The 26549-nt window shown below is 44.0% G+C and overlaps 1 protein-coding gene and 2 pseudogenes across 1 annotated transcript in view; all 3 read right to left on the reverse strand.

Moving 5' to 3' along the window:
- HIP1 (huntingtin interacting protein 1) overlaps positions 1-26549 on the reverse strand; it is a 128114-nt gene that overhangs the window by 25297 nt on the left and 76268 nt on the right. The window contains exons 2-8 of the mRNA XM_011371536.2: positions 19642-19705; positions 16173-16315; positions 15858-15914; positions 9702-9782; positions 5917-5993; positions 5405-5466; positions 1047-1187 (exon numbers count right to left, since the gene is read on the reverse strand). Coding sequence (XP_011369838.1) covers positions 1047-1187; positions 5405-5466; positions 5917-5993; positions 9702-9782; positions 15858-15914; positions 16173-16315; positions 19642-19705 — 625 coding nt within the window. The remainder of the gene's footprint in view (positions 1-1046; positions 1188-5404; positions 5467-5916; positions 5994-9701; positions 9783-15857; positions 15915-16172; positions 16316-19641; positions 19706-26549) is intronic.
- On the reverse strand, positions 10454-10572 carry LOC111746553 (annotated as a pseudogene).
- Positions 22416-22534, reverse strand: LOC111746566 (annotated as a pseudogene).

Raw genomic sequence — 26549 nt, forward strand, 5'->3', positions numbered from 1 at the left:
AACTCACCACTTTGTAAGAAGGAAGTGGGGATATACTCGTGAGGAATTGAGTTCCACAGCATTTTAGAAACAATTACAAGCTCATCTGTATTCAGAGCTCCTAAGTAACCAACTGCCTCTTCTCTTGGAATTTAGCCCAATCTCAGCTCCCTTCAGGGATGCGCACCTGCTCCAAAGCCCTTCTAAGCCTCGAACATTGAATTCTAACCTTCCGCAAAACCCTCCTGGATTCATCAAAGTGATGCTGCCTCCCTTGTCCTAAGTAACCAGAACCACTCCTTGTCAGTGACCGCAGTTCCAGAGTGTCACTTGTCTGAGAATTCTGAAATAAAAATTTTTCTTACTTTTCCATCATCACACCCTCTGCATGTGTACATCCTTCATGGTGGTCATCTTGGAGTGTGGCCAAGGAACCACTCACATCAAATTTGTCTGGGATATGGTTTAACAATGCAGACCCTGAACCCACCAGACCAACAAATGCAGACCTTTTGGGAGCAAGACTCACACATGTGGTGTTAAACAAGAAGCACATAAAAGTATAAGAACTTCTGCAGGACCAGTAATTTCCAAAATAGATTCTGCAAAGCATCCCAGAGATCTGTGGCTGGCTAGGTCAGGGATGGCCCTCCCTGAACAGCTGCTTTATAGTTTATATTTCTCCACAAATTTCCATTTGTATGAAAAGACTGAACACTTTGGAAACCATCGCCTTTGCTGCCGTGGGTCTAAGCTAGGTCTGCCATCATTTGTGTGGTTCCTAGGATACTGGCCATGTATGGATGGAGACGAAGTGAAGTTAGAGGCAGAGGGAGACTTCATCCTGGGACACCACCATGGCAAGCCAGGTGCTTCCCTGGGCATCAAAGCTTGTGCCCTGTGCTTCTTGAGACAGCTGGAGCCTCTGGGGCCTTTTGGAACAAAGGCCGAAAGCCCAAGACTCCGAGGAACCCTGTTTCTCCAAGGAGCCTTGTTTCTCCAAGGACAGGCTCAGGCTGAGATCCTCCTGGCCACAAGCTCAGAGAGGATCTGGCCAGTGTACTCACAGGAATGGAGTTTGAAGAGAAGCTTGACAGTGTAATCATACAGGTGACTGCAGTCCAATATGACCTGGATCAGTGGAGCAAGGCGGCACTGCCCAGCTGTTGTCACTGACACGGACCGGGACATGTCCAGAGAGTTGAACACTAGGGAGTAAAAGGGAAAGAGGCGCTGGAGCTAGGAACCTACAGGTGACCTTCTCAGAGGGGCAGAAAGCTGGGGCCTCACATATACCGATCACCTACTCCGTGCATGCACTATCTCGTTTAATGCATTTTACCCTTAACCACTCCTACATGATAGGTTAAAGGTACACCCGTTCCATAGTTGAGGAAGCTGAAGGTAAGTGACTCGAAGGTGGTCACAAAGTTAAGTGGTTTTGCTGAGAGGTGGCGAGTTAAAATGGCCATGTGGCCAGCCATGGCTAGACTAGGAGCCTGAGCTCCTGTCGGCCAAGATGCTCCACGGATCAGTTACAAGTGGACTCTGCTATTCTCTCTGCACAGCCCTGTGGAAGCCCAGGAAAGAGGAGATTTACCCACAGCCTGAGGGAGCGCCTGGATGAGGAGAATATCTTCCCTCTTGTCTTTGAGGAGTCTTGTGGCCTCTGCCCCCAGGCTGATCAGAAAGACTGAAACCATTTTTTTAGAGTTTCTGACTTAATGGGGAGATGAGCGCTTATTGAAGGGAAGGCTTCAGTTTTATGGGTGATTAGAATTTCAAGATTGAAAGAGGGTGCTGAGATAGCCAATCTAGCCCTTCCTCTCACGCATGAACTCAGTCTGACGGTAACCGTGACCCTGAGAAGCACCCCATCTGGTGGTGGCAATGGTTAACATATGGGGAAAGACAAACATTAATCAGAACACGAGGAAGAGAATAAGTCAGCCTTGGCTTTATGATGGTTTGTCACAGGGTTGTTAGGACAGTAAAGGGGGGGATGTACAAGAGCCCTGGGTGGATGACTAGAGAGCCTATGAGGACCAAGGCCGGGGGCTGGGAGGAGGATGACCATCAGGATCAAAAAGCTGATGGAGGTTCGTGGGGGAGCAGGTCAACAAAAGTACTTCCCTCCATTCTCCCAAGCTCCAGAGAGCACATTGCTCCCCGGTGTCTTGCTTCAGAGACCCCTCCACATGAAACCCCCTGCCTCTTGCTCCTAAACAAAGCAACTGGATGCCTGGCTGTGGACCCTCAGAGCACACCATTGGCCAGGGCCGATTTCCTGCCTGCAGCAGCTGTCTACCACCTCCGGAGATTCCACACGTGGCTGGCAGTGAGAGACTTCTCCTGCAGGCCCTCAGTGAGTGGGACTGCCCCAGAGGAAGGCCCAGAGCTGCCGTGCTCAGCATTCCCTGACTGCACTAACCCATTAACTGGCTCAGTCTGGCAGCTGAAAAAAAAAATTTAAAAATCCCAAACGGTTCTAATTAAAAGGCAGCCTTTCCTCTTGACACAAATTAAAAGCAGCTGTCACTGCAAGGTGGCTATCCCCAAGCCTACTGGCTTCCTTAGCCTCCACTCTGGCAAGGAATCACAAACTGCTCCATCTCCCGGCCTGCTGCTCCTTTCCAGGAACGTCACTTGGCATCCAGGAACATCTAGAGCAGTGTGACCATGGACGAGTTACTCAAGCTCTCTGTGTCTCCAGATGCTTTTCTGTAAAATGCAGATGGATCTAATAGCACATACTGCATAAGGGTCTGGTAAAATTAAATGAGAATGTTGTATAAAGTGTGTAGCTTTGTGCAGTGGTTCTCAACTTTGGCTTGGAGATTGATTAGAATCATCCCGGCAAATTTAAAAACTACTAATGTCTGCCTGCAACTCCCCCACAACCCCTTTCTACTTTAATTAGTCTGGAGTGAGACTGGAGGATCAGTAGGTTTCAAAAGTCCCACAGGTGATTTTACTATGCAGCCAGGGTTGAAAGCTGTATTTCCTAGCTCAGTGGTCCTTAAACTGTAGCATGCATCAGAATCACTGGGTAGCACTGTTGAATTCTGTGATAATAGAAGTGTTCCATAGGTGCTGTCCAATGTTAGCCACATGTGGCTACTGAGTACCTAAAAAATGGCTAGTGCAACTGAGGATCTGACTTTTTAATGTTATTAACTGTAATCAATTTAAATAGTCACACGTGGCTAGTGGCTGCCATATTGGACAGTGCAGACCTAGGGGTTTTATTAAAACACTGATTTTCCATCCCCAGATTCATTGTGTCTGGGGTGGGACCCGAGCATTTGCTTTTCTAACAAGTTCTCAGGTAATGCTGATGCTGCTGGTCTAGAGACCACACTTCGAGAACCACCTCAAGTGATCACAATAAAAGTTAAAATGTAATTGGCCCAAGTTTCCCATAGCTGAAAACCGGTGACACCCATCGAGGATATGGGTCGAAACTTACAGGGTCGCACACTTCAACTCGGAAGCTAGAGAGACTTCTTCTGACACCAGCCCTCGTGATTTCTGTGTCACACTGTAGGTGACTGGGGATGAGGAGGGTGGCGAAAGAGACATGTAGAAAAGGGCTCTTGATTCTAAATCGGTCTTTGGGCCAAGACTCGGGTAGCACTCTTCTAGAAAACTCTAAGTAGCTAATTCCCCTAGATAATCCCAGAGCATTCAGCTGGATGCTGACACCATTTTATGAACCCTGTTCACCTGCTGTTTCTTCACTGGTGCTCATCTAAGGCAGGTGTTCTTGAACTTTGTCATTGACTGCTTGCTACAGACCGGGTACTGGGCTAGAACATAGATAGATAGGGTATGGTTCCTGATTCTGAGGAGGGGCTCAGCATCTAGTGTTAATAATATAAGTGAAAAATGCGGATAAAAACAGAGCCAGGTATCAGGAGGTGGGAGTGAGCTGGCCATGTGCGGTGGGGCATTTGCCTTCGCCACATACTCATTCTCCCAGCCTCCCCACATCCTGGTGGGTGTTCTCACACCTCCGCTTACTCCAACAGTGTCAGGGGCTGGAAGGGACAACTGAAAAGCCTGAAACATTTGCCTTATTTTCCCCAACCACTGCTGCAGTGCCAGGTAGACTCTGAGAAGGAGGTAGGCTGAGGGGTGACTTCTAGACTGTACTCTCCCAAGGATGGCAATTCCAAGAATATCACTTATATCTGCATTCAGATTAAGCACATTCCAAAGCTGAATGTCAATGAATTCTGAATTATCCACATAGGCCTTTCCTGCCCAAAGCTAAATAACTGAAAGTTAGCTGTAACGATATGTAGTTGTTTGTATACTTTTATGAAAACATTTCCAATGCATTAAAAACTAAGCCAAAAATGCTTCTATACCAATTCTCCTACCTTGCTCGGAATGCCTTAGAGCAGGGGCTGTATTTTGTTTCATTTTTACTTCTCTACTGACTTTTGTGGAAGGCCTTGCTCAAACAGGTTGCTAGTAGGCCAAGTACCTTATTTCTCCTACAAACCAGTTTCCAGCTGTTTCTGGTGTTCCTCTGATCATGTCTTGCACTGAACCGATTGGTCAAAATAGTAAAGAATTTGCTGCTTTGTCACAGGCCTTGTACAGAGCTGGAACGTAATCAGCCAGTTATATTTGCTGCACAGATGAACATGCTGAGCAAAGTGCGTTTTAGGGTGAGAGAGTTTCTGTCTTTCATGGGAGAAGCAAAGCCCCAAGAGTAGGCTCTGCGTGTCCAAATGCCAAGAAGGTCTCCAAGCTTGTGCACAAATACTTGCAGTTTAGAATGCACTTTTATAGAGTTGGACACTTGTGATGGTATATCTTGAATCTGAGAGAATTGGCTCTTCAGTGAAGTGTTAGGGGCTGGCGGCCTGGAGGCACCAGAACTCTCAGCAGGAGGGAGCCTGGAAGTGCTCCCCCACTAGGGAATTAGGACTTAGTGGGCTTCTTATGTGGACTTGGGTAAAAACTCAACTCAACTTGACCAGCTTTCTCCCTGGCTATCAACGAAACAGCAAGCAGCAGCCCTTCTTCCAGAGCAGAAATTCAGCCTGAGTGCTGGCCCAGCTGAGTAGCAGACAGGGCTGGGCCAAAGGACCAGTCAGTGTTGGGGCCACAGTCACAGAGGTTGGGCCTGTCTTTGGGCTGTTGGAGGCCTGGCCTTCAGGAGAGAAGCCAACAGCATAGGGAGTGTGGTCTTTCTGTTCAGATATGAAATCACTGACTCTGAAAATGTCCAAGAGCTTCAGCCCCTCCCTGAACAAGGGACAGAGACAGCAGAAACAGGGTGTGGCCCTCAGTCTCTATTTTCGTGGCCCTATGGGGAGCAGGGCCAGGACGGCTAGTCTAAGCGGGAGTCAAGGCTGGGAATTAGGCAGTTCCCATGAAAGCCTGGGCCAAATGGGAGGGAGAGACTCACCAGTTTGGAAGAGGTTAAGTTCACACTCCAGGTAGTCGAACATCTCCACTGTTAGCTGGAAGCTGGACCCAGGGAGAAAGGGCACTTAGACTTCACAGCCCAAGGTCAGCGCTTCATCTGTCCCTTCCCCTGTGCTCTGTGCTGCCGCTTCCACCCCTAATGCGTGTGCGCACACACACTAACGCGCCCACTCTAATTCTTAGCTCTCACATAAGTGCGTATTAAGGACATTTGAAGATCAAGCTGGGGAACTCACCAGTGACAGTGGCAAAAGGAGAGGACAGGTACCACACTGGGCTTGGAGAGTGAAGGGGAACAGAGGATAGAGCCTGGAAGGGTTCTGGATGAGGCACCATCAGTAAGTGGCCCCAAAGCCAAGTCACCCAGGGGCTTTAGTCCCTACCCTAGCCCCCACCCCTACCATCAGGCCCTCTGTGACCCTAATGGAAAGTGATTGATTCTACAAAAGCTTTCTTCTCCAGCAGGTCCAAAGCAAGAGGACAGCCACTTACAAGTTGTTAACGTCACTCTCTCCAGCCTCGTCCAGCTGCCGGTCACTCATCTGAAGGTTGCCTGGGAACCTGGGATTCTGGAAGGGAAGAAAGAAAAGGAAGTCAGAATAGGGCACCTCAAGAGCTTGCTATACAGCTCAACTAAGCCGACATCGGGTAAGCCATCTACACTGAGCCCGGGCAGCAGCAGGCTTGATTCTGCTTGTATGGCGTGTACATGTACAGTTCGTGCCTACCCTCTCCCCGGGCAATGGTGTCGGGGCACACAACCTCACATACACACAGACCCCTCGAAAAGCTCACACCAAAGAACATCCACTACCCGTCATCAGAGATAAGCCCCCACCCATTCCTGGGTGCCGGGAGAGGGTCCCCCCTAACAATCTGTGTCCTGGGATATTCTCCTAAAGACGTCCTCCTGTGGGGCAGTGAGACCCAGGGTCTAAGAGCAGTCAGCCCTAACTCAGCCACGAGACACAGGTGGCGCAGCATTTGTTATTCCCAGTACATTCTGAATCCTACCCAGGCATCCCACTGTCCTGGGGCCATTTCCCGAAACTGCTGTTGTGGTTTCAGGGAAGGCAAAGCCATTCTCGTATTAGCTTCAGCAAAATATAGTTAATAAAATACACTTGAAGATAGAAAAAGAGTACATAATGCACCCACAAAGTCAGGAGAAATTATTTGATATCATCGATCATTTGAGTATCTGTACCATTATCTCCTCCTCAGTGTGGTCTGTCTGAAGTGCAGGTTGGCATAGGGAGGAAGATGACCAGTCCAGCAAGGGGGGTCCTGAATTCCAGTGTGAATACTTTAGGCTCTGAAGACAGAAACCCTCCACTTTGGCACCTCACTCTGGCTACAACACCCTGCCTTCTGCCTTTGCAGTCCTCACCTGCCCTCGGGCCCACCACTGGCTCCTCTGTCTCAGAGACAGTCAGTTCCCTTACTATCCCTTCTGGCTGTATTTATTTTCTCTCTCAATCTGGAAATCATGGGGATCTGGGCCCCTTCCCCCAAGCCCTCACCTTTCTTGCTGCCTGTCCTTCCACTTGTTAAACCTGGCGGGCCTGGATTTTTGTCAATACTCTGTGCCTAGGATCAGCTACCAAATGTCCCTGGAGGACTCACAGCTGGAGTCACTATTAAGTCAAGTTCTCTAGCCTTAGTGTCCTCGCCACTGCCTGATGGTTCCCCTTCCCATCAATAACTGGCTCTCAAACCTGGTGCCCAGCAGAAGCCATCGTCCTGGTGTGACGGCACATCACTGGTATGTCATTGGTAACCCCACCCCCTCAGCTCCTGCGTCCCACTCCCTTCCCTGCTTTACCCCTCCATACCTAGCTGTCTTTCCATTCCTTTAACTTCAACAGAGAAGAGCTGCTTCTTCCCTAACTCTGGATCTGCCCCTCCTGTGTATATTGGATCCGATCTGGGTTCTGGTTCATTTTCTTACTCATCCAACAAATCCTGATTGAGCACCTGTTCTAGGCTAGATGCTGGCCAGGCACAGGACACAAGGAGACAGGCATACCTGTCCTGTTTTCTCGGAGCCTAAAATCCAGAGCTCCCCAAGTCCTACTCCATCTCCCTACACTCCGGTCCCTCTTCCTGTTGCCCAAGTCTTCCCATGGTCCCCCATCTCCTTCTAGCTATTGCCCCTTCTCTCTTCCTTTCCTGCTAGACTTTAGGAAGTTCCATCTTTTGTCTGTCTCATGGATAAGTGTCCTAATTGGCTCTCACCACCTTCTATGCTGACAGCCTGGCTCTCCCCAAGTCCTCCCTCCACTCTGCAACTGGGATGGTCTCGAGCACCCACCCAGTCGCCTGCTGCTCTCCACCTTGCCTGTTTCACACACTAATGTAGATCTACTGCAAGTTCCACATGCACAGAACACCAAAGTGTCCTGGGCCTCATCCTACTGTTGACAGCTGATTCCTCTGCCTGGAATGCCTACCCCACCCTTTTTTGTCAGCCCTCTCCCCTCTACCCACTATGTGGCAGATAGGTCTGGGGGAGGGGCGAGTGTATTCCACAGATGGTGGGGAACTGTGGGGTCAGAGGGCAGGCTATTTTCCAAATATTGCTGCCATAATGTATCCTATTAAATATGCTCTCTTTATAATGTAACTCTGACATTTCTCCCTTGAGTGATGTGGTCTCTGTCCCTTCTCTTTGAATCTAGGGACCTCTGTGACTGCCTCAGCCAATATAGGACAGTGGGGAGGATGCTTTGTGACTACTGAGCTAGGTTTCAAAAATGCCATGCCCTATTACCTTGTTTCCTTGGGAAAATCACTAGGCTGTGAGGAAGCCCTGATTAGCCCTGAGTCTTCATGAAGAGAGTGATGCCAGGCCAGCCCCACACTGTTGCAGCTCCAACCAGTATCTGACTTCAACTGCCTGAGACCTCCAGCCAGAACTGCCCAGCCAAGCCCTTCCAGAACTCTTGAAAAACCAAAAGTGTGATAGATAACAAAGGATTGTTGTTGTTGCAAGCCATTAAGTTTTGGGGTGATGTGTTTTGTAGCACAGATAACTGTAATACCCTATGACTGAACTCAGGTGTCACTGCCTCTGAGAAGCCTACCTGGTTGTCTGAGTCTGGGCTAGACACCCCCTTACGTGCTTTTGTACCACCTTCTGCTTCTTTCAATTCTCGTCCTTACTGTACTATCTCGTCTCCCTCTACCACTTCTCTTCCAACCAAATTACAATTCCTGAAGGCAGGAACAAAGTCTATTCACCTTTCTCTCTTCAGAGCTACCTAGTCCTGGCCCTGGGCAGGCACTCAGTGAGACGTGAGGGGAGGGAAGGGAGGCCACAAAGCGGCATGGGCTGTAGTGTCACACAGGTCAAATCTCCACCTTACCACTGAGGAGCTATGTGACTCAGGCAAGGGATTCAACCACTTCCTGAGTCTCGAATTCCTAGGATATAATTAATACCTACTTTATAGGGTTATTGTGACAATTAAGCGATGTACAGAAAAGGTTTAACAGACTAGGATGTTTTCAAAGAATCAAAGCTACCTCTCAAGCTCATAAAAGATAATGGAGATAAAAGCCACTAAATTATGTTACTTCCTTTTAAATCGCCTCTCTTCTCCATTTCCACTGCCAGCTCCCTAATTTGGGCGGTTTTTCTCCCACATGGCATGCCATTCTTCCCCACCATGTTAACAACACACCCATCCTTCAAGGTCCATCTCAAGCCCCACTTCCTTCATCTCATCCTTTCAGACACTATAACCCTCTGTCATTTCAGAACATCTCAAGCATTTTTCCACAGGCACACACAGCTGCTTTGCACTATACACAGCTGCTTTGCACTATACACAGCTATTGCAAATACGTAAGCTTTCTCTTTCCAACGAATCTGTAAACTCCTAGAGAGCTGACACTTTTACTTATTCTTATATGCCACTTGGTACCGAGCATACAGTTTTACATCATTAAGTGCATAAGAAATAGTGACTAAAGTCATATATTGAATAAAAGAAGGTTCTGTGTAGAAACTCACTATATAAATGAAAGAATTGTTTTTATTAACAGTAAAGTCAGTGCCTTTAAAACATTTTCATAAGGCAAACTGCTGGATAGGATTCCTCTTTCTAATTGCACAATGAGGAACAAAAGGTGCAGATGACGTGGGCCACATCCCGGGGCCTGACCACGGTCACCCTATCAAATGTTTCCTCTTATTACCTGAAAGACCTGACAATTAAGGTCACTGAGGTGCTGAGGAGACTGCAGGGGGAGCAGAATTGTCAAAGACTCACTTTGGTGTGGTATTCCATCTTCGTTCTCAGCAGTTTGAGGTAGATGCTGCAAAGCTGTCCATAACCCTCACTCAGGTGGCCCTTCCAGGAAGAGGAAATAAAGTAAGATGTCAACACTAGGAACATTCAAGTTGAAAGACCTACAGCCAGGACTTCATTTTTTAAAAATGTATTTTTTTCTGATTATAAAAATAAATGTCCATTGTTAAAGAATTGGAAAATATAGAGAAGTACAACGAATCACACTTAATCTAAATACCAGATATAATCATGCCTAACATTTCGGGGTACAAGGTGTTATTTTCTTTCTTCAATTTAAATGGACTATTTTTTAGAATAGTTTTCATGAAATGAAACAGAAAGTATAGAGGTTTCCTGTATACTCCTTACACATACACAACCTTCCCTACTGTCAACATCCCGCATCAGAGTGAGACATTTGTTACAACTGATGATCTTACACTGACGTATCATTATCATCCAAAGTAAATTTTACATTAGGGTTCGCTCTTTGTATTGTACATCCTTATGTACAAATATATTTTACAAATATATAATGACATGGATTACCATTACAATATCATACAGAGTAGTTTCATTGCCCTAAAAATCCTCTGTGCTCCACCTTTTAAAATATTTTTTAAAATATTTTAAATTAAAAAAAAACATTTTTATGTGAGGCAACCCTTGGTTGACCTCACAGATTGCAAGGACCTTGTCAGCTTACGATCTCTAATTTTTTTATTTTTTTACACCTACAGCACCTGGTTTTCCTAGGCGGTCTCCCATGCAAGTACTAACCAGGCCCGACCTTGCTTTGCTTCCGAGATCAGATGGGATTGGGCTTGTTCAGGGTGGCATGGCTGTAGACTCCACCTTTATTTTCAAGTATAAACTGAAATCAACTTCTCTTTTTTTACTTAACATGCTGCAATTTTTTTCTATCTTCTTAAATTTTCTTCTGTATCATTATTTTTAGTGCCTACCTAGTACATTATAAGTACGTACTATAATTTATTAAACCAACTCTTTATTGCTGTACATTTTAATTGTAAGCAAGTTTTTTTTTTCTTTTTTATTATAAACTATGTTTCAATGAACATTCTAACAGTATAATCTTGTGTATAAACATGAGGACTTCCTTTGTATAAATTCCGGACAAGGCTACTTTTTAAAGATTTTTAAGTCTCCTACTCTTAGTAATCACAGTCTGGCTATGGGCTATTTCCTTCCTTCTGTTTCTCTAAGCACAGGAGAGTGAACCCCTCTTCCAGATGGACTCCAAAGGACTACAAGCATCTACGATATTATGAATGGGTGAGGATTTGAAATAGGACTAGTCCTAGCAGGTGAAGCATAAGCCTTCCCATGGAGTCTGCCCATGTAGTCATGTCCTGAGTATTTAGGAAGAAGCTATGATTAGCAGAACAATTCTGGCAACTCCCAGTTATGTACATAAGAGGGAGGGATGCGGGGGTACAAAGAACCCTTAAAACTGAATAGCTATGGCTCCCCCATGAGTTTTGACTTCTCTGTTTTCTTTTAAATGCATCTATATCCTCTAGAATAAAGAACTGCACTGAAACATGCCTCAAAGGGAGTTGAGTAATCAGAGGTTAAAAACACCAGTGCCAGAGATGACAGTATTTCATAATATATTGTCTGTGAAAATCCATATTTTATTAATTTTTACATTATACTTATTTATCGGGAGAAAAATCAGAAAGTACAAAAAAGCAGAAAAAGAAGCAAAAATATTCTCACCATCAAAGATAACTATACTTCATATGAAAAAGCATAAGGATCAAAAAGTAAAAGATGAATGGACTGCAGAATTAAATGTAAAATGCAAAACTATAAAACTCGTAGAAGATAACACATGAGAAAACCCAGGTGACCTTGAGTATGATTATGACTCCTTAGATATAACACAAAGACACCATCCATAAAGAAACAATTGATAAGCTGAACTTCATTAATAGTAAAAACTTTTGCTCTGCAGAAGACAATGTCAAGAGAATAAGGAGATAAACCACAGATGGGAAGGAGGGAATATTTGTGAAAGACACATCTGATAAAAGACTGTTATCCAAAATACACAAAGAACTCTTGAAACTCAACAATAAGAAAAATATCTAATTAAAAAATGGGCCAAAATACCTTAACAGACATCTCATCAAAGAAGATATATATAATCAAATAAACATATGAAAAGATGCTCTATATCCTATGTCACCAGAAAAATATAAATTGAAGCAAGGTAGCACTACACGCCTATTAGAATGGCTATAATCCAGAACAGTTGCAACGCCAAATGCTGTTGAGGATATGGAGCAATAGAAACTCTCATTCATAGTGGTGAGAATACAAAATGGTACAGCCACTTTGGAAGATTTTGGTAGTTTCTACAACACTAAGCATACTCTTACCACACGATTCAGCAATGGTACTCCTTGGTTTTTACACAAAGGAGTTGAAAAGTTACGTCTAAACAAAAACATATACATGGATGTTTACAGCAGCTTTTTTCATAATTGCCCAGACTTGGAAGCAACCAAGATGTCCTTCAGTAGGTGAATGGATAAATCAACTGTGGTATGTCCAGACAATGGACTATTACTGAGTGCTAAAAAGAAATGCGCTATCAAGCCATTAAAAGACATGGAGGAAGCTTAAATACATATTAAATGAAAGAAACCAGTCTAAAAATGCTACATTCTATATGATTCCAACTATATGACAGTCTAGAAAAGGCAAAACTATGAGACAGTAAAAAGATTGGTGGTTGCCAGGGGTCACATGTGGGAGGATGGGGTAGGGATGAATAAGTAGAATGAAGAGGATTTTTAAGTCAGTGAAAATATTCTGTATGATACCATAATGATTGATACACGTCATTGTACATTTGTCTAAGCCCATAAAATATACAACATCATGAATAAATTGTAATGTAAACTATGAACTTTAGGTGATTATGATGTGTCAATGTAGGTTCACCAGTTGTAACAAATATACCACTCTAGTGGGGAATGTTGATAATAGGGGAGGGTGTGCATGGGGTAGGGGCAGGGAGTCTGTGGGAAATCTTTGTACTTTCTACTCAATTTTGCTGTTAACCTAAAACTGCTTTAAAAGGTAAGGTCTTAATTTAAAAAATAATAAGGTAAAAGAGGTTTCTAACTTCAGAAACTCTTGGGCGAATGAAGAGACAGACTACACAGGGGAAAAAAAGACCTAAAGGAATTATATTTTGAATAAGGCAGGTTAGGTACCTGGGTTGACCTTCCCACTAAAAACTATTAGCAATATTGGGCAAAATATTAAAATTTTTTGAAGGCGTGAATGAACTAACAAGAGAATAAGGAATCTTCAGGCAGGGGACTGAGTATACACAGATACTGGGAAAGTAAATGGAATGCCAGGGTGATAAAGTTGAGAGGAAGGGGAGATTTTGCCAAAACAGGTGAACCTAAACTTTGATTTTCTGGGCCTCAAGGGCCAAGCCATGAACAGGAGGCAGGGCTCTGGCCTGCCCAAGTTGAGTCTAGCAGAAGAGCCAAGAGACTGCTTCCTAGGTACAGGGGAAGAAAGAATAGATTGAAAATAACACACATTCACACTCCTGCACTGAAAGAGTCCTCCCTGAGGACTGCAAAAAAAAAAAAAGAAAGAAAAAGAAAATACAGACACATATATCTACCACCTCAAACCACTGTTGTGATCAGAGAGAGGGAAAACTGTTCCTGATAACTGGACCCATGAGCCAGTCCTTAAGGGATTCTGCCCAGAATTCACAAAACCTTAAGCTGAGAATTTAGAACGATCTCAATATAAGCAAATGACAATTCTCTCTGGAGTAACTTGCCTTCATTACAGACACCAAAGAATTCCCACAAATAAAATTCCAAGGAAAACGAGCAGCTCACAGTAAGAAATAACTACGCACAGAAATAAAGCTACATAGCATAAGCAAAATTCATCAAAAACAATAAATGACAGAAACGGATCTCTAACGACTTTAGATAATGGAAGTATAAAAAACGATATTCAAAATCACTATGTCTAATATGTCTAAATAAATAAGAGACTTTTAAAATATAGGCAGGACATATAAAGAATGCCAATCAGATTTGGAAAAAAAAAAAAAAAGCACTCCAAGAAGTGAAAATTATGCTAAAATTGAAAACCTTATTTAGAGATTTAATAACAGATTAGACCCAGATGAAGACGTAATAAGTGAACTAAAAGCCAGATCTAATGAAATTATCCAGAATGAAGTATAGCGACAAACAGGTAGAAAAAAAAATAGTGGTTTAAAGGTATGGAAGAGAGAGTGAGAAAGTCTAACATACATCTAACAAAATTTCAGAGGAAAAGACAAAATGAAGGAGCAAAGGCAATATTTGAAGAAACAATGAGAATTTTTCATAACTGATGAAAGATACTAGCCCACAGATTTAAGAAGTCCAAAGAGTCCAAAATAAATTCACACCTAGACACATGCTAAGGTCTTCAACATGGCCAGGAAAAAAACACAGGTTGGCTTCAGCAGACTTTATGAAAATGATAGAAGCCCGAAGTCAATGGAAGGTTATCTTGAATAATATCTTCCATGTGATCAGAGAAAAGAACTATCATAGCAGAATTCTAAACCCAGAGAAAATATCTTCCATGAATGAAAGTGAAATAAAGACATTCTCAAACATGTAAAAATGGTTATCGGCCACCAGCACACTCTCACTCAAGAAAGTTCTAAAGGAAATAATTCAGGTAGAAAGAAAGTGATCTCAGGTGAAAGGCCTGAGATGTAAGAAGAAATAAAGAGCATAAAATAAAACAATTAAAGTAAAATATTTTATAGGATTTAAAAAGAAACACTTAACCAAAATTAAGATACATGACAATGACATACAAGTTGAGAGGGAGTGAACAAAGTTAAAATATTCTATGATCTTTGTGTGATACAGGAAACAGATAAAGATATGAATTTTAGACCTTGATAAACTAAATACACTTTAGTAATTATTAGATAACATACCAAAAAATAAAACATAAAAGCAGAGTTTTTTTAATCTCCCAACTAGCAATGAGGGACAAATAGAATGAGAAAAAAATAATCCAAAAGAAGATGAGGAATGAGAAAAAAAGAAATGGAACCAGATGGAACAAATAGCACAAAATAAGATAAGAAATATAAATATAAACATATGATAATCTAAACATTATGATAAATATAAATGGAGCTAATGCATAGTTAAAAGACAAAGACTGCCATCTTTAATAAATCATTGACAATACCGACCTAATTGCTATTTACAAGTGTTATTTCTGAGACATAAGAATATAGAAAAGTCAAAAGTAAAAGGAGGGGAAAAGACTTACCAGGAAAATTCTAACAAAAAGGAAAAAGACCTAAGCTCTACAAGTTTAGGCGTATAACGAAAGCTTTCTAGCCACCAGTTGGGAGTTTTGGGGACTACTCTTAGCTTTGTTCACGTTAACTAGCCCTGTGACTTAGGAAAAGCCACTTTCCTCTCTACGCCTATATTTGTCATCTGTAATGCGTAGACTGGACTACACAATTGCTAACATTTTTGTGAGTACAGACAGATATAGGTAACAATTTGAAGAAAAGGACTAGTTATAGTTCTCAACCAGTGGGGGCAAAGAGACACATTGGAATTAACTTCAAAATGCAGATTACCCCTCATCCATACACATATTTCTTGGATATCAGAATCTGCTTCTGATACTGACACCTACCTCCTCCCTTATCCTAAGGCACTGGCATTATGAATTGGGAATGGTAGTTCTCAACATACTGTGGCCCACATAGGACTAGTGGACGGAAAGAAGTGGGAACTGTGGCAATGTCACTGCTGAGGGATCTTAATGCCTAGAGAGTGTTGTGACATGAGGGTCCATTGGCAGGAGAAGCTCCCAGGCCCTAGAACTTCTCTACAGCTTCCAGGGACCCCAGGTAGGACTGTGAGTATCATGGTAATATTTGGGGGGTACCCTTGACCCCTCCCTAATGCTCCTGAGAGAAATCCTAAACAAGTTGAAAGAGACGAATTTGTTCCATTCTATAGTCCAAGTGGCCTCTGAGGAAGGATAAAGGGCACAGGTAGCCTCTGGATGCATCCCCAAACTCACCCACATCCTGCTCATGTCACTCAACTCATTTTTGTATCTCAGAGAGTCCTTCAGGACCTGGGGAGGGAAGAGAAGAGCTTATTAGAGAAAAAGAAAGGAGACAGAGGATGGTAAAAGATGGGTTTGAGGCGGGGCAGAGAAGCCAACCAGAGAGAGACAAACCCACCTCTAATCAGTAAACAAAAGGCCAAGAGAAGGGGGCAGTTGCCATCTTCAGTGCAGGAATGGACAGTGGCTTTGGTGGCCCAGGCAATCACACTTTCTCCATTTGGGTTCCTGGCCCTCTGCCCATACCCTGCAGCCCCAGTAACTCACATTTGGGTGTCCATCTCGGAGGAGTTTGTGGAACACATGGCAGAACTTCCAGCAGAGCACAGCATTGCTGGAAAGGGGCAGCCGGTTGACAACAGACCAAAAGGTCTGCGCCCCTTTCTCATGGTGGGTGCCCAGAATACATGGTGAGGGAGAGTCACGGAAAACAAAGGCACAGGCCCAGCCTTAGGAAGCCAATCCTTGGGGTCAAGCCTGCAACAGGCCACTATGGAGGTCGTGTAGGTGCTCAGGGCACAGTGGCACTACCTAGGAGGGGACATTACTTATAACTAAGACACCACGGATCTATACATTTATCCAGGCAATTTTTTGGCAAATGGCAATAAAGTGTCTCACTCTAATAAAATCCATTTTATTAGACAATCTCCACAGAGATGACAATGTCTTTTGGGAGGGGTGTCTATTTCTAATTTGCACAAGTGCACTCTGGGCCATTAGTGGTCCTGGTTTGCCTTTAGCAGGAAGACGATTTGGTTGGAATTCGGGCTTCACTGTGGAAAGATGGACTCTGCCCTTCCTCTAAGTATGCTGAGCTTGTGATGGGATCTTTGGGGGAGTAATTACAGCTAACATTTCAACAACACATTACAGTTTCTCAAACTATTCCCTTATCCATTATTTAAAAGCAAGGACATGCTTCAGCTCTTCATCAAAGGCCCTGGCCCCTGCTGGGGACCCCACAACCTGGCCAACTGGCACCCTCGGCTCCTCTTCCAGCAGCACCTGACTCCACTCCATTAGGCACTCTGCTCTTGCCCTGAAAGCAGCAGTCTTTGTTCAAAGTGTCTTTTCCCCAAACTTAAAATGACTCTTACACCCCACCTCTTCTATAAACCTTCCTGGCCTCATTTCAGGGGTGCCTTCACCTGCCAACACCTTGAACTCCTGTATGTGGAATCCTGGGGCCACGTCCTCCTGAGAGGCCAAGTCCAAACCATACCCATCACCCAGGGACTGCCTGACACAGTTTAAGTGTAATAAACGTCTACTTGGCCTCACACGCCTTTAAGTTACCACTCCAGACCTCTGTAATTAGTGAGGCCTTTTTACATTTCTTTTGTAATTTTCTACTTAAACAGACCTCATATGCCCAGTAACTGGGCACCATCAACCCCAAGTATAGTTTTTTCCTTAGAACTTTAGGTTCTTTACTAAGGCTCAAGAAAGAAGCACAGTGCCATTTAGGACAAAGACTTTTCTCAAGTCACAAACTATATGATTCAACTAGAACACGTGCTGTTTTGCTTCTGATCTGCAAGGTATCATGAAATTCCTTCCCTAGACTAAAATTTGCATCTTGAGAAGAATGGGCTTGAAAATGGACTCTTGGGTCTGGAAGCTGAAATTAGCTTTTGGTCTTAGAGTGATTTCTGAAATAACTTACATTTTCACGTAAAACACAGGTCCTCAGTCTAGAAGGAAGCTAAGAGGAGAGACGGGTAGCGGCCTTCTCTCTCATGTGCTGACTCCTCATGCTGACTCCTCATGCTTATTTTACCTCAGAGCAGTTTGCCGAGACGGAAGCCAGAGCAGGTATGGAACTAGCTGAGCATCCCAACTTTGAAAGAGGCAAGAAGACCTTTCCGTCCATCTTTGATTTTTATAAGCATTTTAATGCACCCATGATGTGTTAGGCATTGTAAAATGCACGCAGGGACAGAGAGAAAAATAAGACTCAGTCCCTGGCCCTCCAGAAGTGGATACTATGGAGAGGAGGGGGCAACCTGTTTCACCAATTAGGTGCCCAGGATAACAGTTGTCTGCATGGCATTTCTGAAGTCAGAAGCATCAGGGTGGCTGATGCTCTTTAAAAGAATCAATAAAGAATGTTTCGTGATATCATTAACGAGGCTTTAAAACCCTACTGCAAGGAGCTGATCTTTTCAACATTTATCTACCATTTAAAAATTGTGAATCAGAGAGACGCACAGAATGTTAGAACTGGAACGTGAGAACTTTGAAATCTTCGGCCAACTCTTTCGTCTAACAGACAAGACAACTATAGCTTTTGGAGGCCCCACGGGGCCCACTCAAGGTCCAGAGTGAGCTAGAGAGCTCAAGGTGAGATTCTAGACCCTCCCTCCAGTGTCCCTTCTTTGACCCAGGCAGCCTCCCTGGAGGGGTGTGACGTGACCCTGCCACTGTAGGCCTGGTTCTCTTTGTGCCAATTCGCCATCCAGAGGAGCACACCAGCCTATGACAACCATCTCTCTCTTACTTCCTATTTCCAATCAGATGGATCACAAATCCTCAGCAGGACTGGGCAATTCCCTCTGAAAAAATCAATTGGGCCACTTATAATGAAGACTTCTGGGTTTGGTTTTCTTGACTTAATAAGGCAAAAGGACTGCGTCTTTCTGGGAATAAAAAGGTAAGGTCTAGCTAGGCTCAGTCGGGCAGGCTTCTGGGGTACGCAGGAAAGGTTCTATAGCCTTCATCCCACAGCAAAGCCCTAATTCCAACCAAAGCATCCTCCTGCTAAAGACAAGCTGCTTTCACTCCAGTAAAGAGCAGTACATTCTGTTAGCAGTCTTTCCTGAGGGCCTGCCAGTTCTAGGGATCTAACCTGGAGGGTCTCCTCCAGGGACTGAGGTGGGATGGCTTCAAGACCAGATGTTCTGGCCTGACTGTGGTGCAGCCACCATGATGAGCCCAGGCAAGAAGGAACTGTCCATCTCTGACAGAAGCCCAACCTCCGCTTGTGCTGAGGCCCTGCTCCACTCCTGGAACACACACAGATCAAGGCTCAGCCCCACTGGCAGCCTCTCCTTTGGCCCTGGGAAATTCAGCCCTCCAGCTCCTGGACTCCACACCTCAGGAGCAGATCCCCAGGGATCCACCATCTGGAGTGCTCCCTACATTTCCCTCCAAAGCCACAGTCTCATGGTGGTGGACACCCAGCGCTTCTGCCAACCTGGTGTGGTGAAAACCTTCAAGTTACCAGTTCCCTAAACCACCCTGATTGAGGTCCCTTTCTTCTCCCCTTCTGGCTTAGGGTGAATGCCTGCATTGGCTTAAGGCCAATCACTCCGACCTCTGTTCTGCTGTCATGCTCACAGAAGTTGAGATGATCATGTCCCCAAGGGGGTGGTCGGGTGGCCCTATGGAGTACCTTGATGGCATAGGTGAAAATCCCTGCTATGCCCTGAGAAAGCATCTCAAAAGAAAGTAACTTCAAAGACTAGGCAGTTCCGGAAAGCTAAAGTCCTGGGAGGGGAGCAGGATCTTCAGTAAACTTCGAAGGACCAGGCTAGGAGGCCATTTTGGTGCCTTCCACCCTGATGGGCTGTGGTCTCTGAGGCCAGCTGCTGCCGATGAGGATGCTCAAACCCTGCAGGGGCCTGGCCTGTGTGGGGGTTCCCTTCCTGCAGCTGAGCAAGTACGCCTCACCCTGACCCCACAATTTGACCCCCCTCAGGATCGGTATTCCAAGCAACATCCAAAAGGATATTTCTGGCGTGTTTTTCCTTTACAGCCACTTCCTGTGTATTAATAGCCTTATTGATGCTGACAGTCTGAAAAACAAGAAGGAGGGAGAGCGGGGAAAGGAGGATGAGATGAATAAGCTTCTGAGAGTGGCCGAGAGCCTCCCAGATGTCCCACCCTTTTCTCTCACACCAATGACTTCTCTCTCCCTCTCCACAGACCCCTCCTCCCCACAGTCCCATGCAAGGCCTTGGGGGATGAGGGGCAGAGGTGGGCAGCGCTCCCAGGCCAGCTGGCCCAGGCTGTCCTAGGGCAGCGGGCTTTGCTGCCTGGCATTGGCTGTGCCCAGCTGCCATGCCCGCCTGCCACTCATTCACTTGGCACAACAACATGGCAATTAAAGGCTGCACAAAGGGATGCTTTTTCATCCCCCAGGGAAACATTATTTCTCTGGGAGCAGGAGGAAGAGGCGCTGAGATCAGGGACTGACTGTGGCCCAAAGATCATCCAGCCGCTCCTCTCTCACTACTAGAACCTTCCGTGGAGCCTTCCGTAGCTGGTCCAGGTGACTCCTGTCTCCTTTTCCTATTCTTGGGCACTTGCCAAGTCCTAATAAAATTCCCTTTTATTTCCTTACTACATCGAGGGCATTAAAAATATTCACTCCTTCCCAGTCGTTTTAAAATCATAACTCTTCTTAACTTAGCAAAGCACGTATACATATGAATTTAACTTATACAAATACATACATGGGATCATATCATGTAGACTTTTTTAAGTACAGGTTTTTCCTTTTCTGTTTTGCTTTGCTTCCCTTCCACAGATGTCATTCCACCCCAAGCCACGTTAACAACCTGTTCCGCCCTCTACACGCATGAAGACACACACACATACTCCTATATACCAAAGGGGTTAATTTTGCCACTGTTCTATAAAAAAGATGACTGTCACATATAGACTTTTCTACATTTTGTTTTCCCACTTGAAAATATGAAAAATTCACCAAGCGGACCAGTAAAATTCTAGTTCATTCTTTAACAAGACGACATCATATTCCATGGTGCGTGCAGGTGGACATGATTTATACAGGCATTCTCGTGTTGCGAGGCGATTTATTTCCAGTTTTTTTAACCACTGTAAACTATTCTAGTAAACATTGTGGATGAAAAAAAAAAAGGCCACATACTAAACCTGACAAGCTCAGCGGAGGCCTATGTGGCGGGCCCCTACAATCTCAGAGACTGAAAGTAACCACATAGGATGGTCTGAACATAAAAATTTTTAAGTAAAAGCAGGTCATGGTGGGTAGTCACGTCCTGGGCCTGTAGCTTTCCTGACAAAGGTCAACCTTTACCTTAAGTAAGCCTGTTGTTGTCTTTTTGCATCTAAGATAACAGATCCTTGGAATGTCAGAGTAATCCCTTTTATCCAGGCCCCTCAGGGCATAACCAACCCACTGCACCAGAGCCTGAGACCACAGAACCCCTCATGGTTATCTTGTCCTCCATATACCATCTCTCTGCGTTGTAAATGTTAATTCTTAACTCTCTTGTACTCACCAATGTAAGAGAAGTGTGTGTCCCTCCGGTTTACTTTTTATCCAGTCCCAGAGATCTCCCCACTTTGCTTTCTCCCGCCCCCTTAATCTACCACCAAGGAGCCCTCCTTGTGTCTTCTTTGATTCTAATGTATAAAATAAGCTGCAAAACTGCCATTCTCCGGAGCATTTTCTTAATCCATTGTGATTTTGCTTCCTGGCAATTGTCATCAGTTTGGTTCAAAGAAACTCATTAAAATTCTCTACAGGTTTAGAAGTTTCTTATGTTGACAATATCCTTATACATATATTCTTATTAACTGATGCTTTTATTTCTAAGAGATTCCTATTAGTGAGATTATTGGGCCAAAGATTTTTTTTTTAACTTTTCATTATAGAAAAGTCCAAACACAGATCAGATAAGTATGAAGACTAATCTAATAAGCCTTCACATTGTCAGTCCCCAGCATCAGCCATTATAAACTTGTAGCCAAACATGCTTCCTGATGGACAATGAGTGGCAAAGGTGTTCCATAAAGAGCAGTTAATATGTAAATATTTTAGGCTTTGCAGGCCATATGATCTCCATTGCAACTGTTCAGCTCTGCTGCTGTAGCGCAAAAGCATCCTCAGTGATACTAAATGAATATATAACTGAATGAGTGTGGCTACATTCCAATAAAACTTTATTTACAAAACCAGGTGGTGGTCTGGATTCAGCTGTACCTGCAGTGCGTTGAGCCTTGCTTTATACATACCATCAGCCACTGATCGATCCCCTTGCTTCCTGGATTATCTAAAGTAAATTCCCAGGTGTTATATAATTTTATCAGTAAATATTCAGCATGAACCTCTAAGAAAAAGAAAGGACTCTAAAAATTAACCATAATACTATGATCACACCTAAAATTTTAAAGATAAGTCCTTAATATCATCAAATGGCTAGTTAATGCTCATATTTCCCTATTGTATCAAAACAAAAAAGTTTTCTTGCAGTTATTATTATCAGGATCCAAGTAAGGTTGTCATCTCGCTTTCTAAAAAGGCTCCAATAATTCACCTTTTGGCTGACAATGTACAAAAGCATCCCCACCAACAACAGGAGTTATGGCTTGTCATTTTATTGGGTCTCATGTATGCACTGACATTTCATCATTATTTTATTCTATTTATTTATTTATTTTAGGCAAGGCAACCCTTGGTTGACCCCACAGATTGCAAGGACCTTGTCAGCTTACAATCTCTTATTTTTTAATTTTTTATGCCTACAGCACCTGGTCTTTCTAGGTGGTCTCCCATCCAAGTACTAACCAGGCCCAACCCTGGTTAGCTTCCGAGATTAGACAGGATCGGGCTTGTTCAGAGTGGCACAGCCGTAGACACCTTTCATCATTATTTAATTTGTGTTTCCTGGACTGCTAGTGAGTTCCGAGTATCTTCATATCTGTTCTTATGATTGTCAATTGCCTTATATAGTTAAGTGTGTCCATAGTGTCTTTTACAGCCTCTCTGTTTACTTAAGTTTTCTCCTGCCCCTAGTAGGCTCTTACATTTTTTTCTAAGTGTTTTATTGTTTGTTTTTTACATTGAGTCTTTATCTGGAAAAAACACAAACATACATAATATATACATACATGTAGTATATATATATATATGGTATAAAATAGGTTATTCACGGCTTTACTGAGATGTTCCTTTGTATCTAGTTTATGTAATGTTTGGATGTGTTAAGTCCACTTTTCCACATATGTTTTTTTTTCTTCCTACCAGACTCAACTCTTTAACAACATAAGCTCTGTTGTGGATTGAATTGTGCCCTCCTCAAAAAAAATATATGTTCAGGTCCAAATCCACTGTACCTATGAATGTGATCTCATTTGGAAATAGGGTCTTTGCAGGTGCATTAGTTAAGATGAGGTCAGGCTGGATTGTAAGGACATGTGGAGACACAGGGACACAGAAACACACAGGGAGAAGAAGGCTATGTGAAAATGATGGCAGAGATTAGAGTGATGTTTACAAGCCAAGGAACATCAAGACGACCACGACCACCAGAAGCTAGAAGAGGAATGGAAGGATTCTTCCCTGGAAACTTCAGGAGCATGGCCCTGCTGACAACTTGATTTTGGACGTCTAGCCTCCAAAACTGTGAGAGAAGAAATTCCTGTTGTTTTAAACCACCCAATTTTTGTTAATTTGTTATAGCAGCCCCAAACACTAATACCGGGTCTTTTCCCCATCAGACTGGTCCTCCTAAGGACAAGGAGAGTACAGATGCCCCTTTCCTTCTTCCCTCTAGCACATGATGTGGGGCTCTACTGAGCACAGCTGTTGGCTGTCAAGGCAGCAGTGAGACCAGTAAAGATGGAATCTCATATGAGAGATGCTACAAGAAAGAAGTAAAAAGTTTATTCCCCAAATATCTCCCAGTGAAGCAGTACTTATGTCCCATAGAGGCCAAGTGCTTCCAGCTTCTTCTTAACAAATCCTTCCTTGGACCTTACTACTCAACTTCTGTTCCCAGGCTTGTCCTGGGCCATTCTCTTTCCTTCAGATTTCCTCAGATGAGTTACAGTAGTTTAAACTACATTTCTCCAGACTCCAGGACAATGACAAGATCCTGGCTGCAGAGAGAGCTCTCAGTGAAGTTACCACACTTGCTGAGCCCTTAAAGGTTGCCTGCAACCTGTAAGGAATTATAAGGGACATAAACATGTAAACTGGCAACAAGAGACCAATATCCAGTAAGGTGGTCAAGCTCTATGGCAGTTGAGAGAGACAAGTGGTATAGGCTGTTAGAAAAAAAGAGAAACCCATGTTGGTCAGAAATGCTAGAAACCACATCAGGGCCTTGAGGGAGGACCTGTGATAGGTAAGATTTAGATTTATTCCATAAATATTTATTTATACTGATCGACCAAGTACTCAAGCTTGTGATCATTACAAACCCTGATCACAAAATAAATAAATAAATAAAAGTCCTTAAAATTCCTTTAAGCAACATAAAATAATATACCATGAGTTTATACCTATAACACTGCGTGAAGAGTGGGGAGATGGCTAAAATTTAGACATGTTCTGTGCTCTAAATGTTTAAGGAGGGAGAAATCCTTTGAAATGGTGATGTTGCTCAGGGAAGACTTCTTAGAGGAAGAGAGGGGTAACTTGTGTCAGGTGCTGTCCTCTGCGATTTACCTACTTCTCTTATTTGCGCTGCGTGCAAACTCGGGGGCACTTATTATTCTTGCAAAGACAGACTAAGCCACTTGCCTAAGGTCATACAATTCACTTCCAACCCTGGTCAGCTGGACCTGCAAGCACAGCCCTGAACCATGGAGGGGTTCACAGGGGCCAGGTCTGTACGGAGGACAGGCCGCCCAGGCAGAGGAACCACAATGAGGAAAGGCAACAGAGCATAAAGGCCTGGAACAGGCAGGCAGGTTTGGCCGGAGGGCAGCGTGTGTACAAGGGAGGAAGGGGAATGAAACCAGAAAGGGAGGTGGTACTGGGTGTGGAAGGCCAGAAGGCTTCTGAGCCGGCAGGATAAGGCAGAAGCAGCTGGAAGAAGACTGGCCAGCGGCAGTGTGAAAGCTGGAGTAGAGGAGGGTGGAACCTGGAGGTAGCGAGTTGAAGGAGGAAACTGTTAATAGCAGAGAAGTGAAAGAATACAAGCCTCAACCAAAATGAAGGAAATGAAAAATGGAAAGAACCCAATATTAGGTGGGCTATAAAATGAGTTTTACTAGGAGCCAATAGGAGCTTCCAGTTACAGGAGACACAGCAGAGGAAAGAACCCAAGATGCTGTAGAGGTTTTGAACCTAAAACCAGGCTAAAGGGACACTGTAAGCAAAGGACTATGATGCCAGGAGGATTTGGGGGGAGAAATGGCCATTTTTAAAAGAACGAAGGTGTGTGAACTAGCAGTAGCATGGTTATAATCATCAAGGTAATGGCAGCTAATGAGTGCTTACGACCAGACCCTGTGCTAAGAAGCATTTTGTATGGATTATCTCATTAAAGTCTTGTAACTCTATATCCGATGAGTAGGCGAGCATTAGCACTAGTCATTTTCATTTTACAGATGAGGAAACGAAGGCTTAGAAAGTCTAAGCAAATTGCCCAAGGCCGCTCAACCAGACAGAGTGGAGCTGGGACTCAGACCCTTGCTGTGGCTCTATGGCTCTGGCACTGGATCACAATCCCCACACTAGACACGGCCCTCCACACCACAGAAAGACAGAATCAGAATCCAAACAATTTCCACAGACTGGAAAAATGGGTTAAACTTCACAAGATGCAATCCAGTAGATAGAAAGATAATTTCCTATATTTAGATCTAAACTCACTGGCACACGGGAGATGTGCCTCAAAGCAGCACTTGTAAAAATGATTTAGGTATTTTATTTGGGGGCTAGCTTAATATAAGCACTATTTTTATATGGTTGGCCAAAACGCAAGTCTAAGATCTGATGAATTAAAAGGAGTATAGTGTTTGGGATGAGGGAGGGGGCAGATCAATTCACACGTAAAAACACTATTCAATTTTAGGCTTCATAGAGGGAAACTGACAGACTAGACCCCTTTTAAAAGGGAGTGACCTGGATTGGGTTGGACCTGGGACCTGAAGAAAATTTAAAGGAATATCAATATTCTGAAGAGTAGTCATGTGGAAGGAGGAAAAGTCCAAAGGCTCAAACCTAGATCAATGGGTATAACTATAGTTTGGCCATTTCTGGATAAACTTAAAGTTGTCTCATGAAAGAGAGAGTTCCCCATTATTAGAAGCATACAGGCAGAAATGAGGCAGTATCTCCTCAGGTTTATTGTGAAAAAAACTGATCAGTTCAGGCTGGATTAGATGACTTTTAGGTCCATTCTCATTTTTACACTCAGACGATGGAAGGCTTTGGATATCAGGGCAGGAAATTGTGACCCGATGGATACTAGGGAGCCACAAAAGGCTATTGAGCTGGGGACGGCCCTGATACAAACGTTCCTTCACCCTTCTGAAAGCGTGGAACAACTTGTGTGTGGACGTTCAGAGAACAAGTACAGTACACCAACAAAGGGCCTACCTAGCCTAGCACTGGGCTATGGAATGAAGTTTCTTCCCAAAGCAACGGCTACAAGACATACACAAGTCCTGCCTACCCTTGACAGGACTGCCCCAGACCCTGCTCTTGCAGCTCTGGCAGGCTCACAGGAGCACCTACTTACTGCGGCCAACATGCCCAGTTTTCCAACTAACACTTCCCCAAGTAGAGTTCCACAGAGGCAGAGTCCAGCCTGTGGCTGCAGGCCCACTGCCCGGGTTCTGTGGCAAAGCTTTCTGGGCTCAGAGGCATGGCTGAGCCTCAACATTCTGGGCTCATAAAGACTAAGCTGTGAGTCCTCT

This window comes from Pteropus vampyrus, unplaced genomic scaffold (genome assembly GCF_000151845.1).
Source record: "Pteropus vampyrus isolate Shadow unplaced genomic scaffold, Pvam_2.0 Scaffold193, whole genome shotgun sequence".
NCBI lineage: Eukaryota > Metazoa > Chordata > Mammalia > Chiroptera > Pteropodidae > Pteropus > Pteropus vampyrus.